The sequence below is a fragment of the Papilio polytes genome, unplaced genomic scaffold, assembly GCF_000836215.1.
Source record: "Papilio polytes unplaced genomic scaffold, Ppol_1.0 DF824169.1, whole genome shotgun sequence".
Lineage (NCBI taxonomy): Eukaryota > Metazoa > Arthropoda > Insecta > Lepidoptera > Papilionidae > Papilio > Papilio polytes.
Window position 1 is genome coordinate 2,372,092 of NW_013525035.1, and position 26,603 is coordinate 2,398,694.

Sequence of the window (26,603 nt, forward strand, 5' to 3'; positions counted from 1 at the left end):
GATTTTCAACAAAAAGTATACGCCATTAAAAATGCATAGAATAGTTCGAGTTCGTTAACATTTAAATTTCCACCCGGGATAGGCTGAAATATCGCCGCCCGGATTCTGGTCCGCTCCTTAACTCACATTTTCTCCTAAAACAAATCTCCTGTGTTCGTAAGAAATATAAAAATTTATTATGAAACAGCCTATATACAAACACACTATTCCACGCCAATGTATACCTTAACTGCATTAGAATAAATTTTAAATTCAATTACTATAAATTCGGATCCGCGAACATCTTCAAAAAATTACAGACTTAAGTAGCAAAGTATAGTAAACAAAAAATACTCTAGGACTTTGACATTAGAGTTGAATTTTGTGTAAACGCGTCTCAATGTTCGATGTGAAAGTTCGGCATCGTGTATACAGAGTGTTCTAAGAAAGTGTTGGTGCAGATTGGCAAGTGTTGGTGCCCACCCCCGCTTCTTTGCTGTGTTAATTTACATTTTAAATTGCACTTACATTGCCGAGCGGCGACTTGGCCTGTTTTGTTGCGTCCTGTTTTAAGAGTTGAGGGGCGAGGGGGTTGGGGTGGATCTTTTAAACAACCTGTATATATCTATTGTATGTATGACAGAATTGTAATTAAAGATAACAATAAGGAGTTAATGAATATCGAACAAAAATAAATGACACTTAAGATAAGATTTTAAATAGTCTAGAAAATTTATTATAACAGTTGCAAAGTGAAAAAATAACGAAGTCTAGACTATTAATGTTTTTAGTAAGAATTGCGCGCCATGCATTATTATAATAATGAAAAATGTCTTAAAATCCCACTTCTTATTAAGGATGGGTTTTAGTTATTATGTGTTTCTTAAATGGCTAAGAGACATCTCTGAAATATGCATAGACGTAGAAAATAGTATAGAAGTATGTATAGGCTACTCATTATTTTTTTTATTCCACGAGGACGCGGTCATGAACAAAAGTAAGAAAATAATAAGGGAACAGGACATTTGTAATAGATATTTTTTGTCTAATTTGAATAAACATTTCTGTCATAACGTAACCAGCTTGTCTCATATAAAATCAATTTCCGTCCCAATAAGTCCTTGATAAACAAAATTCTTTGATATTAAACAAAAAATGAAAGTGAAATTAAAATTGTCTTACATTTAGATCATGGGATTTTGATATCTATCACTAAAGAATTAAGAGCTCGATAATATGAAAGTGTATTTTGGTAAACTTTCAATTTTAAAAGGCAGGTCCTTTTTATTTGATCTAAGTATATTTATTATGTTATTTATAACAAGGTGATAAGGTTTAATATCGAAAGACATTTTTTGTGAAACCTCAAACACGTGGAAAGGAAGCAATTTAAAATTCAATAACTCGGTGCCGATAAATTATTGTTCGACACCTTGTTACGGCTTGTCACAGATTAAACGTGAAACAGACTGATCTAGATAGATTGAATGTATATACTGCCTTCACACAAAATATGCACTAAGAGTGGAGTTGCGAAAACTTTGATGCTACAACTAGATTAAACGTTACTGATTTTTGTATAAAATCATTGTTGGCTTACCACTGCCTTCCTGTTTTCTCTTATTGTTTTGGATTGAGTTAGATTGAGAAAAGTTTAGTAATACTTTATCCAAAGTCATCTAGTTATATACTTATAGTAATGTAGGTTTTAAAGAAAGGTAGTATTAAAAGTTGCTATCTCTTATAGCCAATAATTATGCTAACTCTGTCGTAACTGCTATGTAGCTGCGCTTATAATTTTTATATCAATCTATTTTATGGTTACGATGTCTTGTCCCGTCTGTTTACTCTTTAATCTATGGCAAGAATCCTTGCATGTCGCGTTACCGCGCCATGTGTCAGAGTGTTTTATGTGACGTCACCTGTTGACTGCTGAGGCTTTGTAGTTTATAGTGTACTGATTTTATGGCACATGATTCTTACACTAAAGTGTGTATCCTCTTACTTTCGATTTGTATGAGAAAGATTGAATGATTGATTTTTTATACCTTAAACTTTTACTTTCCCTTTTAAACTGGATGCCATATGGATGAAAGGTTGTTCCGAACCTCGTTGTATATCTAAATTTTAAATAAAAGAAAAGTTTTTATTAAAAATCGATTTAGGAACGAATCCTATCCTGATATTATGATTATTTAATCATTATCTTACTAATAATATAAATGCGAAACTTGCTTTTGTTTTTTTTTTCATGCGGACAAAGTCGCGAGAGAAAGTTAATTTTTTAATAATTCAATCAAAGAATGCTGTAACATGCTTTTCTCTTTGCTGACATGATTACATTCTTAATATTAATATAGTTATATCAAATAATTATATTTATCAAAACAGTTAACATTTAAACGCAACGTTAACAAAACAATCGCGGTAACAATTCCTTTGCTTTTGCCAAAATAGCTGAGGTTGTTTCCGCAAACAATTTGTTAGGCAAATTTTTAGTGTGACGTCACTTCGTCCGGATTTCCTTCGCTGAGTCAACTATTCTCTCGCCGGATAACCGGTGTAAATCTTACATTAGAATTGCCGTGCACACCCGGATGAGTTATTTATACTGAACAGCCTTTAATATAATTCTATAAGAATGCGTTTTAAACTTCGAGACAGTTGATAGAATTTACAGGAATTTTTAAATTATGCCTATAACAGGACTATAGGACTCGTGCATTGTTAATACAAAATGTTTATTTATTAATATTCAGGTATTTTATAACTAATGAGGATCTGAATCCATTGAATATTTGTTTAGTTAATTTTTCGTAGTTGCCAATTATAAAATACTGTCTGTTGCTAGCGACTTCACCCGCGTGAAATTTAAAAAATAAAATAAAACATATGGCCTATATTACTCATTGATAACATAGCGTTTTAAAGATGAAAGAATTTTTGAAATTGCCCCAGTAGTTTGAGTTATTTCAATACATTTAAATATACAAATCTTACCTCTTTACATTAGTATAGGCAGATGATAACGCAATGTATATATTCCTTTAAAAATATTAAGAAGGAAATAAAAACTTTTTATAAATTAATGTCGCTGTTGTCGTATATCGTGTGCCAGTGCCGCATATCTGGGGAAGGCGGCAATAATTCGCGGGTGTTTTCGCGAATTCTTCCGCCGCCGCCCGCGAACCACTTCCTGTAAACGCTACCTTACCTGGGGTGAGAACTATTCGCGACAGGTGGAAACTTTGTGTTTATCTTTAGGTCAAAGCTGAATAGATCTGGGACAAAGTTAAAAAGGAATTTGGAAATAATTAGCTATAAGTACTTCAAAAACATCTTTAGAACTTTTAAAAACTTACTTCATAATATTGTAATCTATCGTCTCGGTGATATACTAAAGATAATCCTAAACAAAATCAAAGAAATGGAATAGATTGTTAGTAAGATAAAGGACCATGGTCATCATCCTTTTTAAAATCCGTTAAACTATTAAAGAGTTTTATTGAGTATGGATTAAATGCAAATAATTTCGACGAGACGTGGGCTATCGCGTATACAAACATCTGCCGGGTGACCTTTCACCTCGGCGACAATGGGACCGTAAGAAAGGGTCACTCGCTGTCCGGAACCGGATCTAAGCGGTGTGTTCCGCATGCAACCGGTTTTAACCGGTACGGTGAACATATTCGATTGAAAACTAGGGATAAAATATTTTTGTGTGACAAGTGTTCGGGATCTAAGATTATACATTATATTGCGTGTTGTTTAAATTTAATGTATCGCTTATTTTCAATGTAATGGTAATATAATTTGTAAAATAACTTACGGTTAAACAACATTATTAAAAATTAATATCATAAACACTAAAATGTTAATTAGAGATTTTAAAGGCAAATTATTGTTACATATATAACAATATTTTTACTGTTGTCACTAAAATAAGAAAACAGTAAGCGAGTGTAGTAAGTTAAAACGAAAATAATTTATTACTATAAATTCCTTTCTAGGAACTTAATATCTATTATTTCAAAAAAATATTTAAATAAATTATTGTCACTCTACAAAACTGACCGCTTCTGCAACTACATTCAAAGCTTCTAACTAATAATATTTACAAAAAGCTCACAATGGACGCAGGACATATGGACAGCGGTCCGAAAGCACGTATTATATTTTTTTTTAATTCGAAGTCACGTTTTAGGGAAAAATTTTAAACGGCCAGTAGCCATATGCGTCGGTAATGAAAGGGTTCATATAATACCTTGTTACCGCTTCACATCAATTGGTTTTTGTTGATATTGATGATCGCATGTTGATTTTAATTCGGTTTAAAAAACAGTAGATGGGACGTGACGATTTTATGACTATTAAACTGTATTGTGTTTTTTATAAGACTTCTCCGTAGTCCAGTAGTTGAGTAACAATTTGTTTATAGTTATACTAGCTTTCGTCCGCGACTCCGTCCATGTGGAATTATAAAAAAATCAAAAGTAAGTAGCATATATGTTCTTCCAGACTATCCTCTATGTCTATGCTAAATTTCATCGAGATCCGTTCAGCCGTTTACAAATTCTAATTAACATCCATCCGTCTAAACTTTCGCATTTATAATATCAATAAGATTTAAAAATGACAACTTTTTGATAAATAAACGAGAAATTATCAACATTGGTTGATTCGTTTTTGTTTCCATAAGGTTAAAATTTCCATGTTGTCTTTTTAATTTTAAAATATTTTTTACAACTCTAAATAGAACTGTCGTGTCCCACTGCGGTATTAATATATAATACTGTGTCTAAAACATTACTTCATAGTTATCTAATCAGATCGTACCAGTCGACAAAATATCGAATTCATAAAACAATCGATAAAAACCGACATCTTTCTGTCTATTGTAATTTTATCGAGATATCGCGTGGCTGGCATCACTAGAATTTTACTTATTCCTGAAAACAGAGCTGTATTTAAGATATATCAAATAATAAAAATATTTTACTACCAGCGAAGCCATCCCCAGTAAAAATATGTCCTCAGTACAAATACTAATGTCTTTTAGAACTTATGTCTTTCTTTATTTTAACAAGAGTATACAATTATAAAAAGAAATGAAACAAAAACTACACAAGGGACCGTATAACAGTAATGTATAAATAAAATTATTCTATGAATCCGAACCTGCTCCTTCGTTTTAAAATACACAAGGTCATTTCAAAGCTGATTCAAAAGGATATTGCGAAATTTCTTTAAATAAACTAACTCCGATAGTTTCTACTACCGTATATGTTTAGAATAGAAAATTAAAAATGAAAATCTATAAAATACTAATCATAGTGAATGAAGTTAAAATTTCAATCACAATTTGAAAATAGATAAAAGACAAGTTTGAAGTTTAAATCAAGATTTTGATTCTAAATGTAAACAATAGAAATAGACAATTCATAAACCTACTTTAACTATTACAGCGAATTGCTATTTTCGGAGCTACAGCAAAAGTATTTTATAACAGTTCTTTGTTATCAAACCAGTCCCAAAAAGCAGCTGCATTATAATCACAACACTTACAAAACATTTAAAAGGATAAGGAAGGGTCAGTAAAACCAGATTGACCAGTCCTATTCGAAAAATAGACAATAACGGCGCCAAAACTGACCCTTGGGGGACACCGGTCACTTTTTCGCTTTTTGTCCTAAACCGGTATTAAATGAAAAAGGGTTATAAATTTGAATATTGTTATTATTAATGTGCGTATTTTATTTCAAACGCTGGTCAGTTTAGAAATTGCATTAGACAAATAAGGTGTGATCAACAGTGTCAAATGCGTCTGTAAAAATTTGGCTTAGTGTAAGATCTATAACAATTTTAATAGAACTTTAAGGTGCTTAGATAATATTAACATATATAGTAGATCCTTTGCAATGTTTTCAGTTATGTACTTACTTCTTACTTCTCAGAATAAACTTCATATTGTAGTGAAATCAGTTACTAGATCAGAGATTTAGTTGAAATATACGAAAAGGTAAGTCTTATTTCTTTGTTACAAAGTACAATTTCCCACGCAACAAAAAGAAAAGAACATTTTATCCTAATTTCCTTTATCCGTATCACAAAAAAGTGTCCTACAATTATCACCTCCCGTTTTGCTCGGCAAATAGAATTAGGCGTAAATTGAATTAGCCCCAGAATTAACATGGATAATACCCCGTTCTCCGCACTTTTCCTTATTTTTTACCTCTTTTTCGGACAATTTTTTCACACCCTCACGTCCCTCCTCGGTGACGTGGGAAATTTACCCGCCAATTTGCAACGACAAATGTTACGTTTGTTAAATAACACTTTTATTTCCTTTATAATCCAGTCAGCATTGCAACGCTAATTTTAAATATTTCTTTTTTTTTTTTTCATTTCATTAATTACGTTTTTCATTATCTTGTGTTTAATTACTTTTTGATTCATATTTGTAGTGTTGACTAGGATTAAACATCTTTTAATTTTATTTTAATTTTTTTAATTCTTTTTAATAGTTTTGTATCTACAAATTCGTTTATCAACAATTGTTAATAAATCGATTGTAATGTAAGATTTGTTAAGAACTGTTCTTATCAATGAAGTTTATTTGAATTGTATTTAAACTTACAGGGCCTAACCATAAAACATGGGTAATATTTCAAATAACTTTTAGTGATAATAGCGTCCGGTGCAGGTTTTTGATGAATTACCAAACCTTATTGCAAAATGATTATGCAAAGGTTGCAAAATAGGACCAATCTTACCTATATTATAAATGCGAGAGTTTAGGTGGATGGATGTTTGTAAGAGTTTGTAGCATAACGGCTGAATTGGCGTAAATGTAGAAGAGAGGAATACATAGGTTAGTTGTTTTTTTTTTAATATAGCCAAAATACATCCATAAAAAAGTCAGTAAATGCCTAGCTACTTATTCAGAAAACAGTGTGGCAATTGTTATGTTGAAACATGTGACCATGTTGATTTCTATAATACCGATCAGAGGCAATGAAATAGTTAAAATGCACCTTTACCTAACTAGTGTTTAATTTTATTTTTGGGTAAAAAAAGCGGTTTTATAACAAACATAGCTTCCAATTAATAATCAATTTTAAAATATGCTGTAATATCTATACCTACTATCAAAAAGAGGAAAAATTTGTTTTTTAATTGTAATGAATAGGGTCAAAAACTACTGGGCCGATTTTAAAAATTCTCTTACCGTTAGAAAGGTAATTCATCTGCGAGTAACATAGGCAACATTTTTTAACTTCTTTCTTATTTTTTAAATTTCACGAGGACGGAGTCGTAGGAAAAAGGTAGTCTTTAATATAAAGATAAATATCGTAATAACAGAGAGAAAGTTGAATAAAATTTCTCGTTATGTTCAGTCGGTAATTATAAGCGTTATTCGTCTTAAACGATCTGAAGGGTAGCAGTCACAAAGATATATGACAAATGGAATAACACGTCTGTATCTACATTCCAAACCTTTTAACTTTTAAATAAAATTTTTATATAAGTAAAATCTACACTAAAATACTTGAATCCTAATTTTATTTTGTGTTTTTTTTCTTTCTATTGATGTTAAAAAAATTCCAAAATGTTTATGCTTTCCAATTTCCTACTGCTATTTACTTCAACAATTACCTTTATTTTTATTCAAAACGATTTCGCCTGCATGAAACTAAAAATAACTATATAAAATGTAGCCTATGTTACTCACTGATAACGTAGCTTTTTAATAGTGAAAGAAATTTTGAAATCGGACCAGTACTTTTGGAGTTATTTCAATACATACAAAAATACAACATTTTCGTCTTCATAATATTAGTATAGATATACGCAAAAATCTTTCCCCGTATCCTACTCCCGCAGGGTCGGCACAGCAGGTTTTTGTCATCCATATAACTCTATCATACGTAATCTCAGTCATCACTCCCTTTTTGATATACGCAAAAAAGGTTACTTAAAATACTGTAGTCTACCATTTTATCGAGCTAAATTAATTTTCAAAATAAACAATACATGACACATCTAGAATAATAATCAATGTTATTCGGGGGTTTAAGAAAAGGGGTCTTTAAAATGTCAAAAGAAGGCGAATTTCCCTAAGGGTGTGCCCACCCCCCTTAATTATATCTTTTAATGTAATGTCTAAGTGCATTTTTCGACGGCCCTCCTTTACATAAGTTGTATATTGGAGGGGTGAAAGCGAGGGTGATTTTTGGAGGATTCGAAACAATTATAGCTTCTATATTTGTCAAGGAATAATGGCCTCTGATATTTATTTGGCCTTTCCTTCTTTATACATTCAACTATAGACAATTTTTTTTGTTTCCTGTTATATGAATTTGATAGTATTGCGACCTCCTTAAACGAATGAAATAAAAAAGTTTACATTATTGGTTCTGGAGTCTAATATTCAATTGATATTTCAAGTTATTAAAATAAAGAATAACACATAGGTAATATAAATATTCTATCATCTAAATGATTTCTACATACTCGTACATAATATTACAAATGCGAAAGTTTGGATGGATTGATGTTTGTTAGAGTTTGCCGCCTTAACAGCTGAACGGATCTTGAAATTTGGTATAGATGTAAAGTCTGGAAAAGGACTACTCACTTTTACTTTTTTAAATTCCATATGAACGGAGTCAGAGGCAAAAGATTGATATTTTTTAATATATTTTTTTCATAACTTTTGTCACAGTAAAGTGATTGTTAAAATGATGTAATTAAATAATTGAACAGTATTTATTTATTCTCAGTAGTAAATTTACTGTTTAAATTTAATTTGAAACTACATGAGGGTTCAAAAGAAAAAGAAGTTTTAATGAGCCGAGTTCAAAATCGTACTACGATTAGATTCGCCAGCGGAATTTGAATGACGAATTGTGGAGGGTTTTTCTTGCTTCTCAGCGACCAAGTCATTCCTTGCCATCGCTAAATTATTATTGCAGTTCCATCTAAACTTTATTTCCTAAGTAATAAGGTTGTAATTTAATTCTCACCGAATTCTATAACAGCTATGAAATCTTGGTAAGGTATCTCCCTACTGTCTCTAGCAAGGATTTATCGTCTTGCAAGGGGGAAAAGACCGGAGCGTAAAAATAAGAAAGGGTTGTTTTTCCTGGGGGACAAGAGGGAGGCAGGGGGTTTAAGAGATTCAATTTAGGCGGGCGGTGCTGGGGCAATTAATTATGCTTGCAAAATAATGGCGGAGAGAAAAAGTGCAGCTGCCTTGCACAGTCATGGAAAATGAAAACTTTGTTCATTAAAATAATATAGACTTGTAGATTTTCCTTTGTAATTTGTCGACTGCAACAAGAATTAGGAATTAAAAAATATGGGCGGCAGAAAACTCAAATTTTATCCCATTATTTCATACATTCGAAGTACTGTAGCCGTATGTCCTTTTAATATAACTCGATGAAGAATATTTAACTGCAAAAAGGAAGAGGTTCTTTACCCGCTTCAATTAGACTTAAGATCAATAACAACTAATTTATATTAATATTAAAGAGAAAAGATTTGTATTATTGTATATATTGAAAAAACACAAAAGTACTCAGTAGCCGATCTCAAAAATTCTTTCACCAATAAAATCTACGTCATCACTGAGTTAACATGTTTTTATTATTTTTTTAATCCACGTGGTCGAAATCGCGAGCAACAGCCAGTATTTCATAAATAGAATACATTCGTAATTACAGAAGCAAACAAATAAACCATTGACCTAAATAGAAAATGTTTGTACGTAAATCAAAACATCGTATGGAGCATACGTTGACCCACTCGCGAATATGTGAAGGTTAAGGACCTTTCCCACACACTCTACATCAATATAACCTTTATCACTTACCATTAAAGTCCATTATCCTATAACCTGTTGAGACACGGCTCTATTTATGTAGTCTATCGAAATTTCAATCATGAACTTTAGACTTTCGAAGTGTAATTTCATATTAACAAGATATTTTTAAACCATCTTCTATTTTAATAGATTTCTTTTAATTAAAATCGGATTCGAACACTATATTAAGTCTAATTTAGGTCAATTCAAATATAGGAGTAAGCCCAATGATTTGTAGTTTTAAGAAACAAATACAAATTTCAGGTTTTTGTTAGGTCTAGCACATTTGTTGACCTTTCTCGTTAACACACATAGTGATGTTACCAATTTGGCCGATATTAGTCTTGGGTGGACTTTAGCAAACCTATACTTAAGCTTAAAGTATTAGAAACGCTTTTATCGAAGTAAACTTTAAGGAACTGAATTATTCGGAAAACCGTTAAACTTTGACAGTCAAACGTTTCATTATCTGCATCAAAAATCATACTTCAAAAGAACGTTAGCGTATTCGAATTTCAAAAAGCAATTTAAATTTAACGCAATCGAACTCGCGAACAAAGAGCTTGAAATCTTAAACCCCCTCCCGCGCCCCTCCACCCCGAATATCTATCTACGGAAGGTACGGCACGGTATACTTTTATTCTTGAGGGGCCACCGTCCACCCCTTTTAAAAGAAGCCATCTTGGGATTGGGTAGGGAGCACCCCTAGGGGGCGGGGGCTCGGAGACTCGGGGGGAACCACTTTTCTCTCGGCGAAGTGTTGTTTTAATTCTACCAAATATCTTTTCGTGAATACCTCAGGAGAACTTTTGATATAATTTTCTTGGGTAATATTTATACGTTTGAGGTGCAAACGGCGGAGTTTTGTGCTGTAAATTGACGACGAAAGTGCTTCGCGCGGGACAAATCTTGCTATCCTCAACCTAACAAAAACTTACATGTAAAAATTCCAGTTTCCAATCCTCAATTCTATGTTTTTCTATTTTTAAATTGTGTATTTCCTTGTTATTTTTCTTGCCTTATAATCCTACATTATAGGAAAGTATTTTAAAGACTTTAAAAGTTTTTAAAATAGAGCTTTAAAATCCAAAACCTCTTTTATATCAATTCATTCCACTCAGGTCCACTATCGGGTCCAGGTTAATTTTAATTTCCATGCAAATTTTAGCTTTTAGTACTTCTAAAGTGTCGGGCGTCGAAACTTAATGAAAATACGACGGTAACTCGATTCTTTGATGTAAAAATACGTAGAACTTTGGATTATCAGATTAATCGAAGAATTCAAAATTACCATTAATAAGAAATAAAGCCTTTTGTAGATTTTATTGTTTGTATTTTAAGTTGATTTTAATATCACTATTTTTTACAGGTATTTGCAGCAATGAAATAAAAGCATATCACTTTAAAGAACGAGATCAAAAGAAACCAAATCCTTATTGGGTTGAAAGAACGAAATTTAAATTATCTGCCAATGAAAATACATGTATTGAAGTAAAGTATTTTTTTATTTTATTTTAATCATCATTATGTGTAATATTCAATTATTTTACAGAGTTTGGTAGCAAAATATATTTCTGAAGACCTATTGAATTAAAACTTAAATCAAAACAATGTCATAAAAATTTGAAGGAGTTTCCAACATTGTTAATAATACTGGCACATTATAATAATATTAAAAAAGATTTACCACAAGCGGTGCAAAGTCTGAAGAATTTGAAAGGAAAGGATTAGGATCTCGGATGCTGTTAGACGAAAATATCCCGAAAGTCGATTATAACTCGACGAAATTACAGCTGAAAGAATCCGCCAGCCATGTTCATTGCTTGAAAAGTTACTACTAAGGGAACTCGAACGAACTCGATATTGTTTCGAGTCTTAACTAAAAATATCGGTACATAATGACACGTATATTGCCTTCTACATGTTTTTTTCTTCTAATATTTTGTAAAACTGCGTGTGCTGGCTTTAGGTATCATTGAAAATTGGCGCTTCAGTGTACACCGAGCACATGCCGAATGAATTCCTTTTCTTTTTCTGAATAAATTGATTTATTTATTTCTTTCTTTTCTTACAGAGTATAATATAATTGTAATTAAATACTTATACAAATTAAATAATAGTACACTTCATGCCCTTCCTAATCTATCCTTTCAATTTACTTTTCTCATAAACATCTTTAAATACATGAGAAATAACTATTCTCTAAGAACTTACATTCCATTTCAATTATCACTTATATTGCTATAAAAAACAAAAGACAATAGAAAAAAAACAAAACGCAATCGACAGTCGAAAATCCGCATTGCAATTGTTTCGATTATTTTATTTGAGAAATACAAAACAAAAGAAAGACTTTCGCACACAGTCGCGATGTTTCTGCCGTATCACGCCCATCTACAGATAATCACAGTTTTTGTTACATCGCAGTGAAGTTTGGATCGAAAAACATTAGTAGTCTCTCCGGCGAACCGAAAAGCCAACGAGATCACGTAGCCCGATAACATTACTAAGTTTTCGCATTAGCACAACTTTTATTACACTTATCTTGCGAAAGGTAGGTATTTTACCTTAGCAAAAATTTGTAAACTTACAAAACTGTACTTTGTTATTTCTTGTAGTATAAGAAAACTTAAATCAAGTAAATTACAAAAAAAAAAGTTTCATGCTACGAGCTTACTGTGTTCTAACACAATTAGAATTTTTGTTTTTTACTTATATCGTACAAGTTAATATAATAAAGGTCAAATATTGAAACGACAATTAAATATGTAACCACTGCATACAAATTATAAGGTTACGTTTAAACTCGATTTTCCATTAACATTTAGACGTCTCTAAGAATGCATGCGGCGCATACCAAACGAAGTGTTTAAGATTCGTTTCAGTATACGGCTTTCAGTGTTTTGTGTAACGTTCATCTAGCGCTTTTATCTGTAGATCACACGATTTAAAAATAAATTAAATGTATATGTAATTCGACTCTTTTTAATCTAATTGGAATTATGCGCCTAATAAGATCAGAAAATATTTAGTAACAGATAATATTATTAGTACTAATACTATAAATGCGAAAGTTTAGATGGAAGGATGTTTGCTGGATTTTGTAGCCTAAACTGCTGAACGGATCTCGATGAAATTTGGCATAGATGTACAGGAAACTCTGGAAGAACAAAGACTACTTACTTTAAAAAAATGCACGTGGACAGTGTCGCAAGCCAAAGATAGTAAGTAATAAATATAAAAACCGTAGATTACTGATATATTTACATATTTCGATTTGGCTTTGTTTAAGATGACTTTTTTTATAAGAGAATGTACAAATAGCATTAAAATATTGAGGTCTTCATTGATGTCCATTGATATCCTCAATGCCACAGGAACTACATTTATGTTGGATGGAAATACCTCCGAGGATAGGCCATTCTACAACGCGGCTATACTCTCCACAACCTTTAAACATCCTTCTAGAGTCTAAAATGTAACTTTATTTTTTTATTTATTATCTGTCTTTTAGTTAAATAAATTTATAGTGAGACTGGAGGGTGGGTGTTATAGTTGAGCCTAGTATACGGCGTCGAAACGAGCACAATCAGAACAAATGACCGAAGCTAAGTAAGTACGGAGCCGGAGTTTACGACAATGCCTATAAGAAAACGGGCGTCGCGTTATAAAATTTGCATTCGGCTGGCGGCGGGTAATGCAGGCTCGGGGGTGACTCGCGACTGTGGAGTCGACTTCATTAAATTTTAAGAAGAATTCTTTTGACATTAAGGTTTGAAACTTTAGGTAGTAAAGTATTATTCTTCCTTATTTATAACCTAATTCTATCTATCTAACAGTGGTAGTGCCCGCTTTAACATGTTAGCACTGCAGGGCCGGCACGCCCCAAGTAATACCACGACCATACAGAAGACAGGCGTGAAATGGAAGCAATTCCGTGTTTCGTCTGATGAGTGTGGTGCCGGAGGACTAATTTAATTCCCTTTCTCTTTACCACCCTTTTCTTATAAGGAGACGATGGGAAGGGGAAGTGGATTTGACGGTGGAGAAGATGCATAGGAAGGGGAAATATCCTCTTTTTGTGCGTCTCCTCTTCCGTCGTATAAGGGTAGGCAACGCATCTGCAATTGCGGATGTCTATGGGCAGCGGTCGCTTCGCCATTTTGGCGGATTCAGGTGACCGCTTGCTCGTTTGCCACCTTATGTTATAAAAAAAAATCATTTCAAATTAACTTAAGCTAAATCTATACTCTATATTAATATTATAAAGAGGAAAGATTTGTATTTTTGTATGTATTGAAATAACTCAAAAACCACTGGGCCGATTTCAAAAATTCCTACAACATTAAAAAGCTATGTTATCACTGAGTAACATAGGCTATTCTTTTTATTACTTTTAAATTTCACGCGTACGAAGTCGCGAACAACAGCTAGTTATTGATAAAAAAGTGATATAAAAGAGCAACCGCCTCATATTGTCACACTGACATGCGTTCAATAAGATAAGACTAAATGTTGAGAAAAAATTATAATCATATATTAATTCGGTAGTTAAATAACAAATATATTTTTATGTCTTCATATTTTTCAATTACTTCTATTTATATCCTGTATAATTAAATACTAAAATTAATAATTTTGTCCTCATAAGCCTTCTCCATTGTAGAGAGCACTTTGGGGGGGAGTTGTCCAACCTCTCGGAGGCGAGTGGGGGGTGAGACTAACAGGAAAAAGGAGGGTAGGAAAATTTCCATTTTCTTACGTCTTTCCATCGCCGCGCGCTCTGCAGCAGTTTTTGATTAACGGACGGCAAGGGGCGAAATTTCATTATGTATTCATCCCCCCGAAGGCTTATTTACTTGCGGGCGGGGTGGTTATTGTTGTGGCTGAATATAAGTATACAAAAATAGTATGTTTATTTGATAGACTAGAATAAATATTATAGGTCCCTGGTAGCACATTGGCTCTAGCATATTTCACTGGTCCGACGAGAGTTCGAATTTCGGGTACGGTGTTAAAAAAATTTTTCCTTTAGTATTTATTTTTTCCAAAGTAGGGTTAACAGTACAAAGGCGACCAGCCTTATAAATAAAGGAAGGTCGAAAAATTAAACATTAAGGTTTATAAACATTTGTACACCATACCATGTGCGTAAGGCAAGGAAGATGATAAGTTGTATACCACTTAGCAGAGACAGGAATTGGGTATTATTATAATCAGCTCAATATAAGTCCCTACTGGGGAACTCGGACTCTACTATATGGAGTGACTAGGCCATACTCAACCACGCTGACCTACGGGATGGATGACTTATTTATACTTCTATAGTGTTCTATTTATGGTAATATTATAAAGAGGAAAGATTTGAATTTTTGTATTTATAGAAATAACCCAAAAACTACTGGGTCAATTTCAAAAATTCTTTCGCCTTTAAAAACTACGTTATGACTGAGTAACATAGGCTATTTTCATGTCATTTCTTTATTTCTCGTGGACGAAGTCACGAGCAACAGCTCGTTATATTAGAAGCGCAGGATATACTAAGCTATTGAACCCATAACTTCTTTGAAAGCTTGCTTTGCTAAAATTTGGCTACATCGATCCATGAGTGGAACAAAAGCTGCCACAACTCAAGACATCCATTTTTCATCAACATTTTGAATTATGAAATAAAAGGGAGAGAACAAATGATCCTGAATATACAATTTGAATAACAAAAATAAACAATAATTGTCAACAATTAGGTTGTATCAAAACTTGATTACTGTGGAACTGAATGAGAGAAAAAATACATGCAAAGAACTAGAGCATACGACTGTAGTATTTTTTTTGTGAACAGTTTTTCTAATGACTGGTCTAAATTATGAATCTCGTTTATTGATCAAAATGAGAACGTACCCACAACTTGTTTGACTATCTAAAATTATCCATTGACAATATACATAGAATTTTTTCGTATATGAATCTAGGATAAGAATTGTCGTTACAAATTTAGTTTCATTTAGTTTCAGCTACTCAACAACAGATGGCGCTATAAATTGTGATCTTTGTCACCTTTTTGTAATGCAATATTGCTGGCCTTTTTTGAATACTGATTAAACCACATATATTTAGCAACACAGCATTATTATTTTATTAATATTTATGGTAATGGAGTTAACAGAATTTTTTTATAGTCCATATTTACAAGCTGACAATAGATGGCGCGCATTTAATTTCAAAGTTGCTAAAATAATGGGACAGAGGGCAGCAGTTGCCCTATTAAAAAGAGGACACGCAGAATTATATTTTGTAACTCCACGCCAGTGCTCTAAGATTGTGTTAGTTTTCTATTACTTTTTGGATATAATGAATTGAAATAAAAGCAGTTGCTGTTAAAGTCCAACTCGTCTGTCAATTGTCCAACTTGCAGTTCTACGCACTCAGTAGAAAATTAAGAATTTTTTACTTGGAATAATTATCTTTTTCACACATTTGTACTTTTAATAATCACTCATGTAAAATTACACGGCTAAATGAACTTCATCAACGTTATTAATATCACAGGCGTTCAGTACGATGTAATTTAAAATCAAAAGAAATTCAATTACAGTTAACTACAATATCTGGATACGAATAAAGTCCAGAGACACGAGAAATCACATATTTCTATTACAGTTTCTTTGAAATCGAATACTCAGTCTGTAATTTCCGTAGATTAAAAATTAGCAATTTCACGACAAATTAACTTTTACATGAAACCATTAAATTACGTTGAAAAAATTATAAAGTCCCTTACTGTTTGTTTATTTGCTAGTGCTACGTCATGCGTACTGTGAGATAGTTACTTTAATAATGTATTATTTATATTTTGCATTTCTATCAATAATTTATACTTTAGTGCCCGTCGAAACAAGTCGTACGTAAGACTGTGTTTTTGTTAATTGTGACGTAATATTATCTATTTTAAAAACTTCAAAACGACCGAATACTCAAACGACTTTGAACGACAAATTCCAAAAAAATTTCGACATTTATCGGATTTTAAGCGGCGTTTAAAAAGCGGAGGGTTGATGTTTCGTTTTAGTATCCGGCCGTAAATAAACCGTGTATTTCTATGCTTATGTTTTAGAAATATCCAGAATTACTATCGATGCGTGGCAAATAAGGGTTTATTTCATTGCTAAGTACAATACCAACGAATATAATTGACGTCAAACTAATTAAAAACAACAGAAATATTTTTTTCTAATCATAATCCGTCCAAATACTACAAATTTAAAATTTCCTTTCAGAATATGATTTAATAGTAATACCTATACCAAAAGTAACAAGCAAATTAAAGAAGACATCAGATTACAATATAGTAAGACGTCCAAGGAATAAGAACAGAAAAGAACTTTACAGGAATGGAGACGATTTCTTCAAGCTTGACGTAGAAGATTACAATGAACCGACAGACATACCTGATATTGATAATTTTGAATTCAGTGGAAACAGAGATGGGGCTAAACCTGACTATGATATGGGCATGAGTTATGGTGATGACAAGATTGTCGGTGGAGCAGAAGTGGATATAGATTTGTATCCTTACCACGCAGCTTATGGTTCCAATTGTGGTGGGGCTATAATTGACAAGAAATGGGTAATCACTGCTGGACATTGCGGGTAAGGTGACCCCACTCACTGCAATAATTTTACAATTCTAACCCTCACATTTTATTTAACAGAAGCTGTTGTTAAAGACTTCCTACTATAATATGTTACTCAGTGATAGTATAGCTTTTTATTAGTGAAATAATTTTTGAAATATTCCCAGTAGTTTTTGTGTTATTTCAAAGTATTTAAAATATACATTTATCGTAAATCTAGATAAACGGGACTATGTTTTAATAAACTACTTCTGCAGTGGTAACTTAATTTTTATAATCTACCACACTTTCGTATATCAGTTATTTTTAAATTTCATTATATTCTAAAACAAATTCTCTTCATGTATCTATTTTAAAAAAATCTCTCTGAAATAGAAAGTAATGCGTTGTGTTGATTTTATTCATCATCACCAGCTCACTACATGTCCCCACCGAGGAGCTCGGAGCCTACCCTAATAAGGGGTGACTAGGCCATAGTCAACCACGTTGGCAAAGTGAGGGTTGGTAGACTTAATAAGAATTAATTCCACAGAATCAAGACGTACATAAGGGTCGGATCCAAATACCTGAATAAAGGTAGAAAGATACAAGTGAAGCACAACTACATACATCCTCTTTGGTCAGCTAAGAACAAAGATCATCCTTTCGATTACGACTACCAACTCTTAGAATTGGATGAACATTTGAAGTATGATGAAAATATTCAACCAATCAAAATTGGACGTATCGAGGATATGGTGGTCGGGAAACTGGTAGCTGTAACTGGTTGGGGAAATACTGAAGAGAATGTAAGTTTAATTAATAGTTGCCATAATATAAGAAAAAATGGACTTAATAGGGAAGAGGATGAATTGGAAACAGTAAATATTCTTTCTAGTATATCTTCTCCCCTGTCCATCTAAAGACGTATCTATTAAACTTCATGTCTTGTGTGTATAAACCATCACCCAACATGACATGATGTTCTTTTTCGTCGCCATCATTTAATATTTAAAAAGTAGTTTTTAGATCTACGAACATTAAAGTAAAAAAATAGTACTTGCTTCGATTCGAGAGTTGGATAATCGCATAGTGCGTATCGTGCACTTGTTTATAGGTTATCTGACACCGCTTTAATGAGAAGCAAGAAACATTATAAATTATAATATCCACAAATACAGATATCATCATCATCACCAGCTCACTATACGTCCCCACCGAGGGGCTCGGAGCCTACCCTAATATGGGGTGACTAGGCCATAGTCAACCACGCTGGCCAAGTGCGGGTTGGTTGACTTCACACATATCTTTGAATTTTTTCGCTGATATGTGCAGGTTGCATCACGATGTTTTCCTTCACCGTAAGAACGTCGGGTAAATTATGTACATATGAAAATTCGAAAAATCGAAAATCACATTGGTACATGGCGGGATTCGAACCCAAGACCTGTAGATTACAAGTCAAGTGTTCAAACCACTGAGCCACCGACGTAACACGAATACAGATATAGAGAGTGTGAAATTATCTGTGAAATTGTTAAAATAGCCTCTTACTTGCATCTATCACGACAAATGTAATGGATAGCTGTTTTTTATTAACTTCTAACGTCTCGTATCTTAGAGCTTCAAGACATATATGTATACAACATATGGTTTAGAAGAAATTTTTAAATTCCTAAGTAGATTGAAGGCTACATAAATTTAATTTTATCTATGCAGCTTATTTTTTAGGTAACGAGACTTTTAAATTTCATTTTATTTGCCTTGAATACAATGAGAAAAAGCGATACTAAATTTAAGACTTTATACACAGTACATAATCTTGTAATATTTCAGCTCATATAATCAATCAATTCAATACACAATGATGGCCAAATTAATCGCATTTCTGTTATCAATTTTAGTATGAATCACTAAAACATACCTATCTAGTCATATAGTATTTTAATCACTTATCGGTTAGTCAGTACATTAAAAAGCCTCACATCAGTTATTCTGATTGGAATAACCGATCCCAATACACGGTGATCGCAATCTCTATCGATCTCGATTTAGTACAAAGAGATATCAATCGTTGTTCGGCTTTCCACCGCGACACATTCACAAATGTGACGGCTGCGAATTTCATTGGAAATGAAAATGAAGTGTACACTTTACACTGTATTTATGACTAGCTGTTCCCGTGCGGCTTCATCTGCATAAAATTATAAAAACGTCATTTTAAAGAAAGAAAGAAAGACATTTTACTGTTGACATTTGTTAAATTCTCAATTGCAAATGTCAAAATTACCGACACCATAATAACATCGCTTTTATAATGTTGGCAGTTTGTACTTTATCGACCCATTTTTACGTAAAGGTTTTTTTCCAATTTAATTACCCCTTAAGTTTAATAATTTAATACAATAGCGTGAAAATATATAGCCTAAAGCGTGTCGTAAGTGTAGGGCTTTTTATTATAAAAAGAATTATTAAAAAATAAGCTGTGATTGCTGACATCTTAGGTAACAAAGAAGTGTGTGTTTACTCGTTATTAACGATCTATACTTATGAATAGATATAGATAATAAAATAATATAATAAAATAAAAAGATATAGCCTTTATTATTATCATCCTATCTTATTCTTAAAAAGGGTCGACACATACTCTTTCATACATCTCTATCAGCCACATGTCTATTCACTCTCTTAGCTGTTACCTGGTTCATGCAATCTATACTTTCTTAGTCGATAGTTTTTGTAAATACGAAGTATATATTACAAATCGCCATAGACACACGGATAACGGCATTAAATAAAAAAAAACTCTTCACCACAAACTATTTAGTGATATAGGGGAACTTTTTTATTATAACATAAGGTGGCAAAGGAGCAAGCGGCCACCTGACAAAAATATGAACAGATTTATATACATAGGGTATATAGTATACCCTTTTATCTATCTCAAGTTTCGAGTATGTACGTATCCATACTTCACTGTCTGCAATAAATCTTCCAGAATAGCAGACAAGGCTCCGACTAACTTACGTTGATACAAGCATCTTAAACTAAGCCCGTTCTAAGTTATGACGGACCTGTGACGTCACTGGCCCTCGTTACTGCAGCGTTGATTATAGGGAATTAAGTTTACAAAATAAGTCATTATTTTTACGTAAATGAGAAGGTTACAATATCATTTTATAACTATAATGTTTTTTTTTATTTTCAATTATTATATTTTAAACGCAAAATTTTTAAGATGTCGCGTACTAGTGCTAAATTACCGAAAAGTAAACAAAACGTGAATATAGTTGTTTTTTTAGGGGCCATATGCGCCAACCTTGCAGGCAGTGCGAGTGCCGATAATTTCCAAAGAGCAATGTCAGAATGTACCGTTCCCTTACTTCCGAGGCAGTCTCACACCGAGGATGTTCTGTGCCGGTTTCCCTGAAGGAAAGATGGACGCTTGTCAGGTAAATAAACCTTCTATTTATAGATAACGAAAGTATTGTATTAATAACCTCGGTTTTCAACCACCGGTTAATTCAGTTTTAGATCATAGTAATCAATAAAAAAACCCACACACATTCTTTAATTCGTCATTCGCATTAGGTAACTAGGCCATAGTCAACCATGCTGGCGTACTGCGGATTAACTTCGCATATATCTTTGAATTTCTCTCCCGATATATACAGGTTGCATCTTGATCTCTACCTTCATAGTAAAAACGTCCATCGAGAATGTACAGTCGAGGTAATCCGCCGTGTTGCACTTCAGAAAAAATTGCCTTTTTCATCGCAAAAAAACTCCGCCTCTTCCTACAAGTAAATAACTAGATAGCAGAGTGTGCAAACGGGATAATAATACAACGATTGTAGCTTGTAAGGAACACCGCCAGTTTCCCCGATTGTACATATGAAATTCCAAAATCGAAAAGCACATTTGCACATGCCGGAATTTGAGACCATATATTTTTCTCTTCCATTTCAGGGTGATTCAGGAGGACCAGCAGTTTCAAATGAAAGACTTCTCGGTATGGTCTCTTTCGGCTACGGTTGCGCGACACCAGGCTCTTACGGGGTGTACAGTAAGGTGGCTAAAGTTAGACCTTGGATCCAAGACGTGACTGGCTTGAGGCTCGATTAACGCGTAATAAAGAAAACTTTTGGAATATTGTTTCATTTTTATAATATAACCTACATTGCAAAAAGTTAAATAGTTTTTTAAACATTTTAGTTTTAACATAAATCAACCTTTTTATACCGTGACTAGCGTGATATAAATTGTAAGCTTGAGATTTATCATTACTTTATTTACTGACTAACTTTTACCCGCAACTCCGTCCGAGTGAAATATTAAAAAAATAAATGTAAAAATATAGCCTATGTTGATCACAGATAAATTACCTTTCTAACGGTGAAAGATTTTTTTTATATCGGCCCAGTAGTTTTTGTGCCATTCATTACATACAATACATACAATCAAACAAATAAAGTTTTTCTCTTTTTAACATCAGCGACTGTCAAAGTGTTGAATCATGTGTCAATCAATGTTGAATCATTTTTATGTTTTTTAATTACCGTTGGACAATTTGTCATGTTATTTTGAGGCTGTAATATGCAATTTCTAGTTCAAAATAGTAATGGAATTTACAGAACATTATAGTCTAATGTTCAAATTCTTTAGGTAGGTAAGAAAGCTATTAAAAATAGAGCACAGAGTAAAAATATTTTTAAAGGAAAGAAATTAAAGAAATTAAAGAAAATAACCATTATTGTACATTTTAATTGATCTTGGTGAATTTAAAAAAAATAAGTAAATATACCAAAATATAAAGCATTCGGTTGGATTAATTTAGAATAACTGCAAGTCTTGTATAAACGCTTACTTACTACATAGAGTCAATTATTTCTTAGAAATAATATTAGATTATGAAACATAATTGAAAATGTACATTTAATGAAATATCTGATAACAAGATATGATTTTACGACACTATTTTCTGCACAAGATTTTGATTTGGACCCAGTTATACTCTGCACAAGGGTTAGTAATTTTTCAATTATGATTATGACATTTGTATTAAAGTAATAAGTCAAATGTCTATTCAACTTGTACATTAATAAGTTATTAGGACATAGTTTATGTTTGTATGTTATTTTTAACTATAAAAATATAATAATAATAACATTAATTTAATATTAACTATAAAAGTTGCTTATTTATCTTAAACATAAATATGAGATAAAGATAAAGATTTCATTTTAAGAAAAATTAAAAAAAAATAAGTATTGCCTAAGTGTCATTTTAAAATTATTTTCTTAAGATTACTTTTGAATTAATAATAGCATCAATAGAGGTTGATTATTTTAAATCTATTAAGGTATATATTAAGGTAATTTATTAATTAGTAGATTACATAAATAAATTGATTTTAGAATATTTCAAGGCCATGATATCAGTATAGCAGCTGCACCATATCAAGTGAACTATGGAGACGTGTGTGGCGGTGTGCTCCTACATCAACTGTGGGCTCTGACTACTGCGCATTGCGGGTAATTTTAAAATTATGGCCTTACATACTAATCATGCTTACTATAAATGCGAAAAATTGCAGGGATTTTTGTTAGTCTAATTTAAACTGCTAAACAGAACTCTGTGAAATTTGCCACAAATGTAGAACAGTCTGGAAGAACAGATAGGCTACTTACTTTTATATTATTAATTCTACGCAGACGGAGTCGAGGACGAAAGCTAGTGTTTTATAAATTTAAATTCGCAACACATTTATCTATAACCAAGGTAGATAATTCATGTTTTTAATTCACCGGACAGTTCTAGTCATTTAACAAATAAAAGCCATGTTCAAGTATAGTACTCAGAGTCATGTCTCTAAGGGAGTTTCTTAGTGTAAGTTTAGTAAAACTTCATTAAAGAAATAATTAATCTCTAAGGGTTAGTTAAAACATAAATTATAGTAATTTAGCGATTCATTAAACAAGATAATTTGGAGTTTATCTAATTATACAAGTAAATTTACTTATTTTATCTTTACAACGTGCACAAAATTTTGCAATTTTAATTGCGTCCTAGTTTGTTAGAGAAAGTCCAGAACATTTTATCTTCAGGCTAGAAACTTTTAGTGGTATTGCAACGTTTGGCAGAATTATGCGAACACAACACTTGTTCTGTTGATTCTGATACGATATCTTTCAAACGTAGTTTATAATATCGACGAAATACATGTTTTTATAATATTAATGTTTATTCATTGAATTCTATTACTAAGTAAAAGATGGAAAATTCAAGATGTTTATTATTTTCTTAAGAAAAATAATACAAATAAGAAAATTTGAATAACGTTGGATAACGTTAACATCTTACAGTTTTTGTAAAGGGTTCAAAAAACAAAAGAGATTTCCGACAAAATCTTATAGAATATAAAACATATTTAGTTACTAACAGGATTATCTGTACTAATATTGTAAAGAGGAAAGATTCTTATTTTTGTATGTATTGCAATAACTCAAAAACAACTAGGCCGATTTTAAAAATTCTTTCACCATTAAAAAGGTTATTTATCTGTGAATAATACAGGCAGTATTTTATATTATTTTTAAGTTTCATACGGACGAAGTGGCGAGCTACAGCTAGTTCTTAAATACATTTTACTTTTAGAACAGACAAATCTTACATTAGAGTCGGCAGTAAGCACAGACTTATGGGCCCAAAGGTTGTCATCAAACGTCATTTAATACATCCAAAGTATGGTTTTGAGCATGCTTTCGATTTTGACGTACAGTTATTACTGTTACAAAGAAAACTGCACTTTAGTGGAAGAATATCAAACATTCAGATCAGTAAAGAATGTGGAGACAACATCGCTGTGACTGGATGGGGATACCCTATAGAAAGAGTAAGTAATCTTTATGGAATTTGAGATTTTATAGTTTGATTCAAAATTTTATATTTCAACTGCAAAATCAGGATAGAAGGTTAAAGATGATTAGGCTACAACAGAAGTTTTAATTTTCAAAAGTAAGAAGGACAAAATTATGGGATATGATGTTTCCGCTAGAAGCTAGAAGCTATATTATACACCTATTATATTTATGTAGTTAATATTTATTTTAAAAGCCATCCTTCCTACGATAAAAAATTAAGTGAATTTTCGAAAATCAAAATTTGAGAGGATACATACAATTTTTTTTTTATTTATTTTTAGGGTGACTACAAAGACATACTTCAACAAGTTAGAATACCGATTGTACCAATCAATGAGTGTCAACAGATCAAAGAATTCTGGTACAATCACACGCTTACGACCAGAATGTTCTGTGCGGGCGGGGAAGATGGTGACGCGTGTCAAGTAAGACTGGTTACTCTGAGTCAGTTAAATTGATGTATCTTGTTATGATAGACATAGAGTTCACTATTAAATAAACGATACATGTCCATGCCAGTAGACATTTCACGTAGAAAGAAACAAATTGAGTAGCGTTGATATTTGTCCCAAACAACGACAAATGGAACTGATGATTTAAAAAAAAAACAAAATGACAAATAAATCTTTGTTACGAAAATGATCATGTTAGAAGATGTGCATAAAATTAAAATTGTGTTGAACGGTGGCAGAAGAAGCATAATGAATGCCAAACCTCTGCTTACCCCTTTGGATACTAAACTTGAATACTAAATAATTGATACGTATTTATTTGTACCAGGGTGACAGCGGCGGTGCAGCGGTGTCGTTCGGCAAGCTCATCGGTTTGTCGTCCTTCGGTTATGGCTGTGGTCGGAAAGTACCAGGAGTGTATACCAACGTATCGAATGCTCAAATCATGTCTTGGATACAGCGATATATACCAATATAATTTTGTATTTAGATGGATCCTTGGAAAAAAGATTGGAACTGCTTAAGCGATATAAAAATGTTTGTTAATTTGGTTCTATTTGTGTTTAAATTGCACTAATTGGGCAACTTTAATAGCAATATAGTACGAAATAGTGCTGGAGTTTGGTCAAATTGATACCTAATGTCAGCCAAGCCTAATCTACACTCGTATCTAGGAAAACGTAGAGCGAATACAGTCAAGGTACTTTTTTCATAACGACCTTAAACTTTTCTCGTTATCTTATTTTAAGTATAAAGTTACTGGCACACAAAGAATTTGTATCTTTTCTTATAATTACGAATGCGAAGTGATCAATTAAGACCAGGACATCAACAATCAAAGGGTTCAATTAATCTGTATTCCAAAAAAGCCATTACTATACGAGATTCATCCTCTTCATTTAATAAAACGGATAGAGTGCAGATAAGTTTTCGCATATTGGGGATACAATGTGAAAACACTAACGTAATATAAAAGAGTGCGCTCCAGCCGAATGGGCGACAGACAGAACTGCGTATCGGTATCCACCATGAAATATCCGAATGGAAAAATCCCTGGAAAATATTTCCCATTTTACCAAAGCCCCCCCTTTCAACTCCCTCTCCGATATACGAAAGTACACTGCCCTACCGTTATAGAGTATTTAATATACATAAAACAAGCCTATGTATACGCCTTGTTAATGTAATTATCTGGCTTCAATTTTGTATAAAACCGCGTGTGTGAGCCCGCGGGTTTTACATGTGTGGGTGCAATGCGTGTGTATACACGATGCGCATGCATGTATGCGTTTATTTTATCTACAGTGTTTGCCGTATATTGACGTAGGGGGGTTACCCTAACACCTTCGTCTCCCCAAAGGAGGAGGGGGTGGCTGATGACGATGACGAGTCTGCGCAGTTGTAAGAGGGAGATGGCGATGCAACTAAATAGTGCTTGACTATTCCACCCCACCGGAATGACTATAGAGATGATTAATACAAGTGATTTTACCACGAATTGCCCGCTATTACGACGCTATTGATCTACGACCGCACGCAAGTCTGGTAGGGTGATGTGGTAGAAGAAAAACAATATCAAAAACTGCTCAAGAAAAATTTCAATCATTCGTACAAAGCTTATAGTTAAAATGTACTTTATAGTAAGCAAAATAAGATTCAATGTAGAATATTTTTGAAAATTTTTCAAAGGCAAAATGTTACGCATACAGCTTTTAAAAAAATCGTAAAGGACTTGTAAAATTCGAGTTTTATAGTGGATATGTTTTTACAA

The 26,603-nt window shown here is 32.6% G+C and overlaps 2 protein-coding genes across 2 annotated transcripts; both read left to right on the top strand.

Moving 5' to 3' along the window:
- Nucleotides 1–16,652: 16,652 nt before the first annotated feature.
- Nucleotides 16,653–21,582, top strand: LOC106111275 (trypsin-7-like). The gene is made up of 5 exons (XM_013293301.1): nucleotides 16,653–16,656; nucleotides 17,122–17,494; nucleotides 18,011–18,266; nucleotides 20,760–20,909; nucleotides 21,427–21,582. Exons 1-5 carry the CDS (start codon nucleotides 16,653–16,655, stop codon nucleotides 21,580–21,582), a joined length of 939 nt encoding a protein of 312 aa, XP_013148755.1.
- Nucleotides 21,583–24,157: 2,575 nt separating this feature from the next.
- LOC106111276 (cationic trypsin-3-like) lies at nucleotides 24,158–25,310 on the top strand. Its single transcript, XM_013293302.1, has 3 exons — nucleotides 24,158–24,352; nucleotides 24,662–24,805; nucleotides 25,161–25,310. The coding sequence occupies exons 1-3, from the start codon at nucleotides 24,158–24,160 to the stop codon at nucleotides 25,308–25,310; spliced, it is 489 nt and encodes a 162-aa protein (XP_013148756.1).
- The last annotated feature ends 1,293 nt before the right edge of the window (nucleotides 25,311–26,603 follow it).